Source organism: Rhinichthys klamathensis, unplaced genomic scaffold, assembly GCF_029890125.1.
Source record: "Rhinichthys klamathensis goyatoka isolate OS25496 unplaced genomic scaffold, OSU_Roscu_1.1 h1tg000439l_1, whole genome shotgun sequence".
In the NCBI taxonomy this organism is placed as follows: Eukaryota; Metazoa; Chordata; class Actinopteri; order Cypriniformes; family Leuciscidae; genus Rhinichthys; species Rhinichthys klamathensis.
The window spans coordinates 309969-324673 of NW_026606935.1; the positions used below are offsets into that span (position 1 = coordinate 309969).

The window sequence follows — 14705 nt, forward strand, 5'->3', positions numbered from 1 at the left end:
CAGGTTATACGTGTTTTAGGTTTCTTCTCATGATATTCTTAGCACCATATTACAGAGCCTCTAAAACAACCGTTGCAAAAATAAAAAATATGCAGACTGTGCACGAGAACCCATTAAACTTAGCATATAGGACAATGCACACTGAGCCACTATTGTGCCATCAGCCTATTCGGGTCCTGGTCTCTCCGCCACAACAGAGGACGCGTTAAATTGGACATTATGCCTTGATATTAGAGGTACTACCCGAATGAAAGCCCCATTTTGAGCAAATAGATCTCTATTAATTCATGACAATCCATACTTTTTTTTTCTTCATATAGCAAGATGGCAGTGAAGCACAAGGGAATGTTATATATACAACTAGAAACTGTAATACATAAGCAGTCAAAAGAACCCTGTGCGCATGTGAGTAGTTTCTCAAGGGCACGAAAAAGTTTCTCTTGTACATGCAAAAGTCTGTATATTTTTATTAATTCATTTACTTTTATTTTAGGGGCTCTGTATGTTGTCACTTTGAGAAAATCAATAAACAAACCCCTGAGAAAATCAAAAATATGTACAGATGACTGTACTATATACCAAATATAAAGCTGAATTTAATGTTGTATGAAGCATGGAATTTTGAAATGGAAAATGTGTAGGAAGTCTGTGCAGCTCATTTGCATAAACTCTGCTCAACTTCTCACATTTCCAAAGGTCGCTGTCACTCATGTTGCCCAAATAGCAAACACTCATTGAAAGACTTCTTATGCTGTTCAGCAGTGGTGACCTCACTGAACTCAGATGACCTTAATGCTTGTATTTATTTATTTATTTCATTTAATTGTTTATTTAAGTTAATAAATAAGTTAAGCCTTTAAATTAGCTCCATATATTTATTTGTATTTATTAACTCATATTTCAAATTACTTTCAATAGTTAAAATTTGATTCTATTTATTTATTCATTCATTTATTTAATCATTCATTCACTTTCAAATTAGCTTCTATAGTTGTAATTTGATTCTCTTAATTTTTTTCTTTGTCTATTTATTTATTCATTCACTAATCTTTCAAAATACAGTAGCTAGTAGTTTTCATTTGATTCTATTTATTTATTTATTTATTCATTTGTTCATTGACTAATCTTTCAAATTAGCTTCAACAGTTTTAATTTGATTTTATTTTTATTTATTTATTTGGGCTTTTTAATGAACTAAAGGCACTTTGTTCTGGTTAAGTTGGGGAGAGATTAAAAATCTAAAAACTTTTGTCTCTTTACAAATAGTTCTTGATATTAATATTTATTAATAAAAAGAGAGAGAAAATTCTGGTAGCTTTGTCACTGCAATCCACTGCCAATGTCAACACACCTGCATTGAACAATTAATAACATGAATAAGGCAAACAGAATACTATTTTTCAGTATTAGTCAAATATATTGAGTATTTTAAAGTGACTTTATATGTAATATTACAAGTATGCATGCATGGGTGCGCAGTGAAGATCACATATTCTCATCTATAAATGCATCAGAAATGGAAAAGAGTAAATGTGTGGATTGAGTGATGGATGAAGGAACGCGAGGTAGATGTGAAGCTCTGTGTTTCTGATAGCACTGCAGCTGCAGAACAGCAGTTCAAGGTTCACTCAGGCTGCTGATCTGCTCTTTATGTTCCCGTCCTTGAGCCGGCGAGTCTCATGCTGTCTTTAGTCGTGTCACAATATTTATGAGTTAAGCACACATGAACCACCTCAGAATCTAGAATTACTAGTGAGAATCCCAGACTTACCGGGATAGGTTGGGTCGATTAAAAATCATGGCGATAACAAATTTGTATGTGTGAATTTTGACTATATTTTAAATGTGTCTTGTATTGTTGATGAAAATAGCATTGTGCTGTTTTTTTTTATTCCAACAAAAAACTAGAACCGTTTTTCACAAGGAGACTTGAGTGTTTCATTGAAGTACATCTCACATGAACTCCTAAAATTCCCCACAATAAAAATGGACGCAAATGAGTCAGTTGTTTGGAGATTAATGTGGAAAGCATAACTAAAAACATTTTGTTTTGTGAGAGTTTGCTGAGAAATGTTTGAGGTCCTATTGAGATCTATTGCAGACTTCTTGCTGAAACTAAGCACAATTTGAGACAGTGAGATGATCGCTTGTAAAAGGAGACACATTTAAGATTAAATCTGAGAAACAGGAGACTGTAGCAAAGGCTCCATTTAAACTACATTTAATCGTGTTGCCGTCTAGCAGAAACAATTGAGATAGTATAGTGCTAGTGAGATAGTGTGTGCCTCAACTTGCATTTTCTCCTTAAAGATTTTTTAACTCGGAAACACTAACCTCCACATCGACTTTATTTTTAACTAATCCAAACGAATGTTTGCTAAGAGTTCATTGCGGGTGCTGGTCTCACATGGTGGTTTTAAATTATTCTATCTGTGCGCTAAAGGTTAATGGTAACCTTTTACCTGTCGTTCCTAAATTGCATTAGAAAATCTGACAAATCTTTGCATTAGAAAAAGTCTCAATGTTATGCATGGATTTACACTGAATAAACGCAGACCTCTTTAAAGGGATACTTCAGGATTTAGCATTAAGCTTTGTATTAGTAGAAAACCTGTAGTATTTTCGAATTACCATGCTTTCCACCCTCATATCCCCCTGAGACGAGAGATTTATGTATTTTTTGTCTGGAAAAAATCCTCCGATGACGCAAAAATCGTCATTTTGCGTCATCGGAGGATTTTTTGGCCAGAGGCTAAAGACTACAGTCAGTAGTAGGGGCTGTCCCGCATGTTCCCAACCCGCCCATAGAGGGTGGACCTCACTCCCAGAATGTACTCATAGTGTCAGCCATCTTGTTTTGGAAGCTAAGCTAGCAGGCTCTTGTTCTGTGGAGAAAGCTGAGTAGTAGGGGTTACCATCCTCTTTTTCCCCGGCCGTCGATGTCCGGGATTCAGCTTTTGCTTTCTGCAGTCGCCATTCATTGTTTACATGCACACCTTTTGTTTCAATTTAACTAAATTCATTCCGATTGGTGAATCTGAATGTAGTGTTTACATGAACACTAAACAAGTAATCGGTTGATGTGCGTTTTAACATTGCTAAGAAAATTCCCGCTCCTCCGTGAGAGATACGAGAGCGGTGCGTCTCACAGGTGTCGCTCATCGGTAATCACGCCACCGGCCTCGCGCCGTTCTCCCGCGGCCCTCACTCGTCCTGCTCGCCACAGTAAACATGACTCGTGTCGTTCTCCCGCGGCCCTCACTCGTCCTGCTCGCCACAGTAAACATGATGAATGGCGACTGTAGAACGCAAAAGCCGAATCCCGGACATTTTGGGCGATCTTGAAACACATTTTCGGGCAGACTCATCACGGAGACTCACTAGTAGCCTAGACTTGTTGTTTAACTACTGCGCTCTGTTACCGGTAGGCGTGGCCTCCTAGGGCAGCGAAGCAAGTGCATTCTGGGAGTTGTTGTCTTTCATCCACATAAGCCAAAAATACATTTTCTGGCATTTCTCAGTGTAGAAAACTCCAAATTCAAAAATAATTTCACATTTCTTCTACATAAATGACCCATTTTAAATACACATTCATCTTTCCAGAGGTGAAGTATCCCTTTAAAGCAAATCAAACAGTGGTCTGAATACAATTCACTTTAAAGTCAAATATTACTCTCTTTAAATTTTGCGTGTACCAGGTCTTAGTGGCCGTTGATTCAGAATGCAGTTTTGCGTTCTACAGTGCTGCTTTTCCATTGTTTTTCATGCACTAGATTGACATCTTTATCTAGCATCTTTTGCCGCATCTAGCACGAGTCTCAACCCCCCCCCCCCCTTCCATTGCCCTGCAAACAATATCAAATGTGTTGCAAACATTTTTTCACATTGATTTTAGAGTCGACATGGTATAAATCTTTTTTCTAAATGCATAATGTAGATCTTATTGTAAACAATTAATCCGTGCATATGTTGCATTTTTAGAGAGAGAAAAGAAAAAAAACTCATTTTGACCGTGTAATGGTTCATCAGAATGTCATAACTGGACCTTCCTGTGAAGGTGTCTTCTGTCTGGTGATGCAGGTTCGTCTGCTTACACTTTTAAAGTGGTCATGACATGGATTTTTAATATGATCCTTGAGGTTCAATTACAATTTTAATAAAGTTTTTGCACAAAAAAACAAAACAGATATGCGATAAATGTAAGGGATATTGACATCTCTCAAAATAACCCCAACAGGATGATCGCGTGCTGGATGTACATTATCCCGCTTATTACACAGCTACTTGCCACATAAGTAAATAATTAGACACGAAATATTGATCTGAGTTGAAATATTTGATTATGTCTTTAAATGCAAAGCACGGAAAGATCAAACTAAACAGACATTTAAGAGTCATTCATATCACTAATTACACAGCATTTCGCCACATACATAATTATGGGGATAAGATATATTGTTTTCAGATTAAACTGTTTTAAAATCATACCTGTTTGTATCTCATAATCCAACAGTGTACAAAACTATAGTCACAAAATGGCAGCAGCTGCGTTTGCATGAAACGAGCGAGAGCGAGTCCACGAGTCCACTGGATGGCATGATTAAATAACTGTTCACAAAATATTAATTTGGCTGAATTTTAATATTTTATTAGCTTACCAAACACAAAACTTCCACGAAGAAAAAACGTTTCTGGGAGGCGTATAGCACTGCTGACTTCAGTGATCTGGATGAGCCTGTGTTATCTGTGAATAAATTACCGCTGGATGGCACTATTGACCAATCAGAATCAAGTATCCCACAGAGCCGTGTAATAAATATATATATAGAATGAATATTTTCAACCCTCATTCTGACCCTCTGTCTGAAATTATCTATTTTTAATGGGAGTAAACAGCCACGATTATGTCATTGCATAGGAAACGGTATCAATGCCCCCTTGTTATTGCACATGAGTGTGTTATAAAAAACATCCATATAAAACACTCATTTACAGACAAAGCATTATGAAATAATTTACTGACAGTTTATGATGCAGCTGCTGTCAGATTCAATACAGTCGGCTGCTTCATCTTTCAACAAAAGTTTCTTTGCAAACTCTCCATCACACTGTGCTTCAATTACTGAACAAAATGCTCCGAACAAACATAAAATCCTCAGACGTAATCCGGGACGCCATTAAGCTAAACCATCCACTTTTTTCTGATGCTGGGATCCTTCTGAAGTCTGTACAGAGATGCAAACAATCTGTTTAAACTTGACGCCCCAAAGCGAACGCTCTTTCACTCTTCCATTTGTCCTGTTGGCAGAAACTGAACACACATCTGTATACTGTATCAGTGTAGACAGCGTCAGTGATTATAATGGCTTTATTTGCTTTTGACGTGACAGCCGTTGTCAGGGGTTAAGCGACTGAATGCCAGTGTGAGGTGTCTGTGGTGTGAGGATGTATAACTATTCGTCAATATCTGACTCTGGAGGCGGGCATATGCAAATCTATTTACCTGTGTGACATCACATTCCCACAATATTCAAGAGAGTCGTTTTTGGAGCTTGATTAAATACTGTAAATGCTTTGTTTATAACGAGGGGGATCAATTCATAGAACCAAATCCCACTCCCCACCCTACATTTATTTCTTTTTTGATAATCTATTAATCTTCGAAATGCATCACAATATGGGAGATAAGATCTGACGCTGCTTTCGTTTCATAGCAACTTTAAGTCAAGTCACATTTATTTCTAGAGCACTTTATACAACACATACAGCAGCTTCACATTAATAAACAGGAAAATAACAGAATCTATGATGCAAACTTTTTCAAATAATGAGACAAATTCAAAATCCAACAGTAGAGTCATTATTCAGCTTAAATCAGTTCGCTGTTGATTCAGTTCAGTGTTTGTGTAAAGTTCATCAATCATGAAACAAGTTCAGTTCAGTTATAAGGAGCTCTACAGACAGCAATAGTGTCGTTTTTCAGCTCAAGTCAATTCAATGTTGATTCAGTTCAGTTCAATAGCAGTTTTGACGTTGCTAAAATTCATTCAGTCGATTCAGATTTAAACTTTTTAATTCTGTGGTGTGACTTGTTTATAATGCCAGGTTCACTTTATCGCACATGTGCCTAATATTATTGTGAATATTATAATCAATACAATATGCTCGACTGAGCCTGAGACTGTATTGAGATCTTCGCCCACTTTTATAGGATAGGAACAGTATGAATGCAAAGGAGTTCACTTTTAATTCCACTTAAAATTGTTTCTTTTAGAACATCCAGCATATTTATTCAGCCACATATGATGTAATATATATATCACATTTCCTCTTGTAGGGCGCTGTAGGCACTCTTTAACTTTACCGTCTAGCCAGTCCTCGAGAGGGGTTTTCCTCCTCCTCTCTGTCTTTTTTTTTTTTGTGTGTGTGTGTCTTGTAGGTCTCTCTTACTGATTAAATAGTGGATCGTTTACCTCATTTGGAGATGATGTCACTGTGGGAGGCTGTGATTGGCTGAAAGGGTTGCTAGCCCCGCCCCTGCTGGGGAGCATTGACCTCCTTTTCCTCTCTGAAAGAGGACTGGCGTGTCCTCCCTCGTTCCTACCAATCTGCCTTTCACACACTCTCTCTCGCTCTCAACCCCCATCCATATACCTTACAGGGTCCTTCCTGCTCTGCAGGACCTTTCACTCTGTGACTTTGAAGAAATTAATATGTTTGACTTAAGAAGCTATTTTAATAAAAGGAAGGATAATAATTAGACTTCCAACAAATATGATCTGGTCAAGCTCAGACACTTAAGCTTTATGACTTATGACCAAAGTTAGTCATTTGTTTTCCCTTTGTCTTGTGTTTTTAAATGCAAAAATGATTTCATAATTAATGCCTTTTTCAGCTGACATACTACATTTTCTTTAACTGAATCTCCTGTTTTACTCAGAATTATAAGTCTTGGTGTTTTAATCCGTCTCTTTTGTCCACTTTCAACCACTTCTGTCCTGATTTCTTCGAGGGGAGGGTCTTTCGATCTAATGGACAAAATAACTCGCTCAATATACATATGAACACGACCAGAGACACAGAAAAACATACGGAGAACATCAGCTTTAGTTTCTGCTCTGACAGCCCAAAGATCACAGACGCTGTGAGTGTGTGTTAGAAATCAGGAATGATGAGAGAACATTGTGCTTGATACGTTTTTCATCTTCAAACCAAACTTGAGTCTACAGCCGACAAAGTTTAAATCCCGTCTGGCAACCGCGCTTCCTATAATGTTCACGCATTAGGTCAGTAGGTGGAGAGTAAATGGTCTTTTGTGGCTGTTTGATCTCATTTGACCACATGAGCATTTACAGTACGAAAACAATCTGGTAGAATGCGTTTTTCGACTACCTCTGTAAGTGGTTGAAAGTGTAAACAGGGCCTTTAGAAATGCATATTTGTCTGTGCTGTTTTTTTTCCCCATCAGAATGATGTAATTTCCTGGAGGATGATGTCATTCAGGAACTGACATCAATACCTATGTTTCCATCACCCTGTTTTTATGTGCATTTTGTAGTATCGCATCAGAAACGAGAGATGGAAACGGCAAAATTCGGGGGGGGGGGGGGTGGGGGGGAATCCCTTAGTCCGCAAAAAAGTTTTTACGTTCGCTTGAGGTGGTATTTAACTTGTGCGAAAAAGAGTTAATGCAAATAATGTGAGATGGAAACGTACATAGCGCACATTAAATCCACGTGACTGATAGGCTGTTTCCTCATGATGGGAATTCCGGCTCGTTTTAGGGAACCGAACCAGATAACTCGGCTCAGCTCAGTATACATTTGCGTTCGTTACTCATTTTGTTTTCTGACCCGATATTAAGGATGATCTTTTCGCCACACTTTTATCATAATATCACTTTTATCACAATATTTCAGCTTGTCCACTTTCAACCACTTCCAGAGGTAGTCGAAACGGCGCTGCGCTGCGCTATGAAACCCATTCATTTCAATGGCTTGCGCCGCTCGAGGACGTTTTGTTGCTTCGTCGACCAAAGCGCAAGCGGATCTAGCTAGACCGGAAACAAAACAACAGGCACGCCGCACACACTTGTTTAGGCTTGCGAGCCGGCCAAATAGTAGGTTAACGTTACGTTTTGAGTGGGTGACGAGCACGAGACGCCGAAATGGATGCCAATAAGATTCTGAATGGAAAGTTTACTTTTAAAAAGTTGCCAAATGGTTCCATTGAAAAGACCAAAGTGATCTGTGTGTTTTGTCGTTGTGAACTGAGCTATCATCATCGCAGCACGTCCAGTCTGAAATACCACTTGATGATGGCCAAGCACACACACACACACACACACACACACACACACACACAGCTGATGCGAATTCTCCGCCCCCTCGTCAATATCAGGACCTCGTCAGTATTTCTTTCACCCTTTTATTGATGGACAGTGTTACATTGTGTGAGAGATTATTTGCCCCAAGTGAGAATGTTAGTGTGAAATTGAACACAGTATATGCCAATGTTGTTTTCAATAAAAAACATTTGCACAAAGCAAGCCGATCCACTTTTCCATGTTAATGAGAAAAAATAATGGGACAAAAAGAAATCAAGAGACATTTAGAATAGATAAAAATGTGCGATTAATTGCGATTAATCGCAAGTTAACTATGACATTAATGCGATTAATCGCGATTAAATATTTTAATCGTTTGACAGCACTAGATTAAATAGAACAAACAAATATGATTTCATGAAATAAATGAAGATGACGTGAACATGTACTGCATAGCAGAAGTGACTCACTTTCTCGCTCTCTCTCGCCCTTCACCCACCCTGTGCAACTTCAGTCCGGGTTGACCCGTCAGGTCTCGCATTTAACCAGCAGTTTTCTAATTGCTTGCTGGGATTTATGCAGAGGGCAGGGGCCTGTCAAGATAGTGTGAATAGGAAGGTGGGGCAAATCTTGTGACTTTTCTGCCCCCCTCCCCCTCCGGTGTGTGTACGCGGGGGGCAGCCGGCGCAGGACTCACCCCCGCTGGATAAACGGTGGCAGGTGATTGGACAGAGCCATGGTGACATGCATCAGCGGAGCTCTCTCTAATTACCTCATTTGAGCTCGGCTGCGGAGAGAGAGGAAGCTCGCTGCTCCCCGGCTGATACTTGCGTTTATGTTGTATGTTCACTCAACTCTTGAGAAATGCTGTGTGCACAGCCCTACATAAGCTGCGGAGCTTGTCCCAAATCTCAGCCCTGCCAGGTGCCCAGCACAGGGGTAAGTTGCACTGAAATGCCAATTTAGTTGCCAGTTTTTTTTTTTTTCGTGTATGTGCGTGTGTGAAATCGATGCGAGAGGTTTGAAATGCTGCTCTGTTTCTCTGTGGGATCATTGGAAAGCAATTCCCCGAAACTCTAACAGCTCTAAAAGGAATTATATTGGGTTCTCCAGCGCATCCTATGAGGATATGAGGCGTAGCAGGGAACTCCAGCGCTCATGAAAGGGAACATTCATGACTTCTCCTGCAGCACAGGCTGTCTGCACTTTGAATGAACGGGTTGTTGCATACTGTATGTAGGGCATGAAGTGAAATTTAGTTCAGAATGTCCTTGTGGGATGGCAAAGGAGTGTGTGTTTATCCAATGATCATCACTAGAAAGGTAAAATGGCAGGAGTGTGACATGGAAAAACTGCGAATCCATGATTGTGTTCAGAATAGTATGCTAGCGTTCTGCTCTTACTATTGCTGTACTGTGTATACTGTGCATAGTGTGTGCATTTTATGATTTGTTAAAAGGTTCAGTTTACTGCAGAGCTTATGTGGTGTACAGTATCCCACAATGCACTGCGCTTGACTTGACCTTCCATTTTCAGCACGATGAATGAACCGGAAAATATATCTGCATCTCTTTCCTGCTAAAAGTTAAGAAAAAATTATTGCACACACATATGGATTAAAAATGCAAAATAGCTATTTATTTTAAGACCACGTGACAGCCACTGTTTAAACTGTTATAAATCAGCATATTAAAAAGATTTCTGAAGGATCATGTGACACTGAAGACTGGAGTAATGATGATGAAAATTCAGCTTAATAATAATAATATTTCACAATATTACTGTTTTTTCTGTATTTTTAAACAAATAAATGCAGCCTTGGTGAGCAGAAGAGACTTCTTTACAAAAAATATTTGTAAAAACTTTTGAACTGCGGTGCTATTTATTTATTCATTCATTCATTTAAACAGTCCATAATGTGTGTTATTTAGTAAGCAGTAAGCTAGTATTCCATTCTGAATACAGTCAAAACCCTCTTTCTGTTGTCATTTGTTGCAGGTAATCAAAGTGTACAGTGAAGACAACACCAGCCGAGCGGTGGAGGTGCCCAGTGACATCACTGCCCGGGACATCTGCCAACTGTTCATCCTGAAGAACCACTGCATTGATGACCACAGCTGGACCCTGTTCGAGCAGATCCCACATCTGAGTATCGGTAAGCTGCTCTTTTCTGAGCCAACAAGCATTTGAACTATAACAAAAACGTAAAGCAAAAAAAGTGCAATGAGTGGATGAACTGGATATTTTGGTGTGTTGTCATCGAATGTATTCCAGTTCAAATAAAGGGTATAGAAAAACCTTTCATCAATTAATCTGATTATTATTAGAAGGGTGTGCATTCTGATTCTAGAGAGGAGGTATCATAAAAGTCCATATGCATTATTTGTGCTGTAAGTTTTCTGACGCATTTTATTCACTCAAAATCTTGACATCCACTCTAGTGTTATTTTAGTATGATTTATATACTATCGTAGTATTTCATATTTTGAATCAGCAAGTTTGTTATGTGCTTTTGTCATTTTTATTAGTGTTTTATTTATATTTTTTATTTATTAAGCTATTTACTGTAGCTTCAATTTATTTGATCTCATTATTAGGTTTAGTAGTACTTCAACTTAAAAAGTTTTTTAAGTTTATTTTTATATATAAATATGTATTTATTTGTTTTTTTCTCATTTTACGTAAACACTGATCTGCCCTAACTTTCCTTTGCACATTGATGAGAGTTCATCAGAGTAGTGTCGATGTCTGATTCGTTCTTTTGAGTTGAATCTTTTGAATGAATCAGTTGATCCAGTTCACAAAACTGGTCTGAATGATTCATTCACGAGTCTCTTATGCCCGGTTCACACTACACAATATTTTTGTCTGATACGTTAGTCACGGTGTCAGATTATGCGATCTTGTCTCCTAAATTCTTGCTGTGTCATGGACAAAAAACATGTCCGACTACACACTGCTTCTCGACCTTTCAATCAGCGCAGAAGGCGTAACTAGCGACTGACTTTGAGAAATAAGAGCATAAACAATCAATGCTCACCAGTACTCACCGGGTTACTAAAGCACCTCTACTATGCTTCACCAGCATTTATCATTTTTCCCTCTGTCGTGTTATTCTCTCGAGGAAACATCATAAAGACAGGAGCTCCACGAATCTTTCCTCCATTACATAATTCCACCTACAGTAGCAGCACCAATACCATAATCTCTCTTTCGTTTCACCATGTTTGAAAGCTGTGTACGGAAGAGCTTCTGTGCTCCTATTGGCTGGCTTCACAGATGGGACGAAACCCGTCGTCATGCTAGTCTTTCTGTCGGGATGTCATGAATCATTGTTGGCTGTCATCCACTGTGACACACTATACAAGATAAAACGATTGATTCTTGCATCCCGACGCCAATTGTTTTTTACGAATCACCACGACACCCGACGTCAAATGGATCATGCCATAATCAGGGTGATATCATGTAGTCTGAACCTGGCATTAGTTCCAGCCTGATGAGAAGTGATTCAGATGCAGTAATTAAACACACGCTCTGCGCACTGGTTTCCAGATTGGTGTGAATGAGCCAGTCAACAGCCTCCGTCTGCTCACATTCGAGCAGGGTGTTCCTCTTCCCGGGGTTAAAGACGCCACCTGCATTATTTATATCTTCTTGGTAACATGTCTCATTGCTGGAGTTTCACACATGTAGCAGCGCTAGTGGGAACACATGGCAGGATCCCTGTGTGTCGTCTCCATTCAGAACAGCCCAAATTGGGATCTTGATGCATTTTTTTCCCCAATGAGTGAGACTAGGAAATAGTTGATGCAGGGCTCTCAAGTGTCACGCATTGAGCGTGACAGTCACTCATTTCGGTCTTTTGTCACGCACTCCCGCCACACATTGTATTTCTCACGCCGAAAAACTATTTATAATATATTTAATATGCCGCAACGCCCAAAATTTATCTGGCCACGTCACTCTCACTATGGAACCGGCAGGAATCAAGCGCGTTTCCCCTGGAGTTCTTAGTCGAGCCTGCCACTTATCAGCCAATCAAAAAAAAGAAAGGGGTTACACAATAGCCAATCAGAAAATAGCACTATTGTATCTGGGTAAGATTCAAGATAAGTCATGATCTCCTGTTTTAATGTTACAAAAAATTCACAGCTTGTTTGACACAAACAATGACAACTTGACTGCTGTCACTCTTGCCTGTCTTTAAAACTTGAGAGCCCTGTTGATGATTACCAATCATGCACTTTTTATGGGCTATTAGTTTCCGAAAGATGCCATTTGATTATGCTGTGTTCATTTTCAAATCAGATTTGGTATATTCCTACTTTGATATCTCTGACTTCCGACCATAAAGGGATTCCATTGGCAGACGCTCGTAAAATGACATATCGAGAAACAGAATGGCTATGTTTCGCCTCTGGCTTGCTTAGTTGGAGACACTTAATATTCAGAAGTATTATTGATCCCACTGTAGTGATGCTGTTTTATGAGAACTGAACTGAGCTGGACGATGACATCATATTTTCCAGAACTGCTTTGTAGATGAAATTAACTACTTTAATAATTGATGATCTTTACAACGGAACTGAATCAACACTGAACTGACTTCAGCTGAATAACAGTTGAAATGCATCATTTTATAAATATTGAGATATACTAAAAAGGCAGATATACATTAATATACATTAAATATACATTGAAAGCCAGAACATATTAAGCTCCAAATGTAACATCATCAACATCACGGAGACGACGTAGCTCATTTGGTCATATCCAATGCAAACAACATCATTGCATTATAGCAGTGAGGATCTCTGTCTGTTCACTGCAGTAACTGTAACGCTATGGGAATTAATTAGTATTAGATAACACTAACAGTAGTCTAACTCTTCCAGATGGCTGCTTCTAAACAGATGCTTTCCATTTAGTCATTAAACATGCATTTAGGGTTGCAGGAGCTGAATAATATTTAATGATAAAGTGGAATAACAAGCTCCCCCGCACATCATTCTCACTACTATTGAAGGTTGCTCATTATCAAGGCATAATTTTTGAAAAGAGTGTTAATAATTCATCCGTCAAGCCCACGGAGAAGTGGGATGGTAAAACTGAAAGCTGGAAACAAACAAGGGCAGTAAAATTTTATATTATCAAAAGAGCTGACTCTAAGCAGAATTCAAAGCGAGTGTGCCATACACGTCCTGAAGAGTGAAGCTAAAGCACTTCGATCACCCTGGTGGCTGGCTGGAGTATAGGTCATCGTTCAACCCCGCCCTCTCCATATAATCGAATGGGACGCGAGCCAAACTTAAAAATCCAATCACACTTTTTTTCCAAAGATGGTTTCCGTCATTGTAGGTTGTTCTTATCATGCAGATGTATGTTCAAGCGTTCGTTTCCCAATAAGTTTGGTTTTAGTCAGTTATTTGATGCTATACAAACGGAGCGTAACATCATGATTGACAGCTGTGCTTGCGATTGAGTCTGTTCTTTAATGCACATAATCTGCTTCAAAAGGTAATTCATGAGCATGCACTAAACTGACTTTTGTTTTTGATTTCCAGAGAGAACCATAGAAGACCATGAGTCAGTTATGGAGGTTCAGTCTGGCTGGGGCATGGACTCACAATGCTGTCTGTACTTCAGGAAGAATTATGCCAAATACGAGTTCTTCAAGAAGCCTCTTGTAAGTGTGTGTTGTTCTGGTAATTCAGTACAGTATTCCCTACAATAAGGACGGCGATACCTTTGACCTTGCTGGGACATTTTTTGGTCCTCATGAGGAAAACAGCTTAGAAATCTTACTCCGTGATTATACTCAGAGTGATTATGATCAGTGATTATACACAGATTATACTCAGTGTTGGGTAGGATTGGGGTTAGGGGATAGAAAATATAGTCTGTACAATATAAAAATCATTATGTCTATGAAAATTCCCTATAAAACATGGAAACCCCAAAAAACCCAACGTGTGTGTGAGTGTGTGTGTGTGTGTGTGTGTGTGTGTGTGTGTGCTGTCGCCCTGGTAATGTATAATTGATTTGCTGAAGTTTAGCCAAATATCCAGAGTTACCTATTCAAGGTCATTAAAGATTGAAACACTGAGACACACAATAGGGCTTTTTAATTGTACTGGTTAAGAATTCAAGGTAATGCCTGAGTAATCAAGCACAGATCACTAAATCCTGTGATTTTAAAGGTTGAGGATCCTAATGCGGGATTTAACAAAGGGGCTTTAAGGGATTTCTTTCATAGCACACATAAAATGTCTTTTATACCTGACAGATTGAATATGTGTCTTGAGAAATTGCACTTGTTTCTGTGACAGAAACACAGTAAACAACTAAAAAGAAGAGTCAGTGGAGTTGTTTGCTT

At 38.9% G+C, this 14705-nt stretch overlaps 1 protein-coding gene across 5 annotated transcripts in view; it reads left to right on the top strand.

Annotated features, from left to right (window-relative positions):
• The window catches only part of grb14 (growth factor receptor-bound protein 14), a 114529-nt gene that overhangs the window by 59402 nt on the left and 40422 nt on the right, over positions 1–14705 (top strand). For 4 of the 5 annotated variants that reach the window (XM_056236127.1, XM_056236126.1, XM_056236124.1 and 1 more), the window contains 2 exons: positions 10325–10481; positions 13894–14015. In XM_056236127.1, the coding sequence (XP_056092102.1) occupies positions 10325–10481; positions 13894–14015 (279 nt within the window). Of the gene's footprint in view, positions 1–9040; positions 9266–10324; positions 10482–13893; positions 14016–14705 lie in introns of those variants that run through there. The other variant, XM_056236128.1, reaches the window with a different exon arrangement.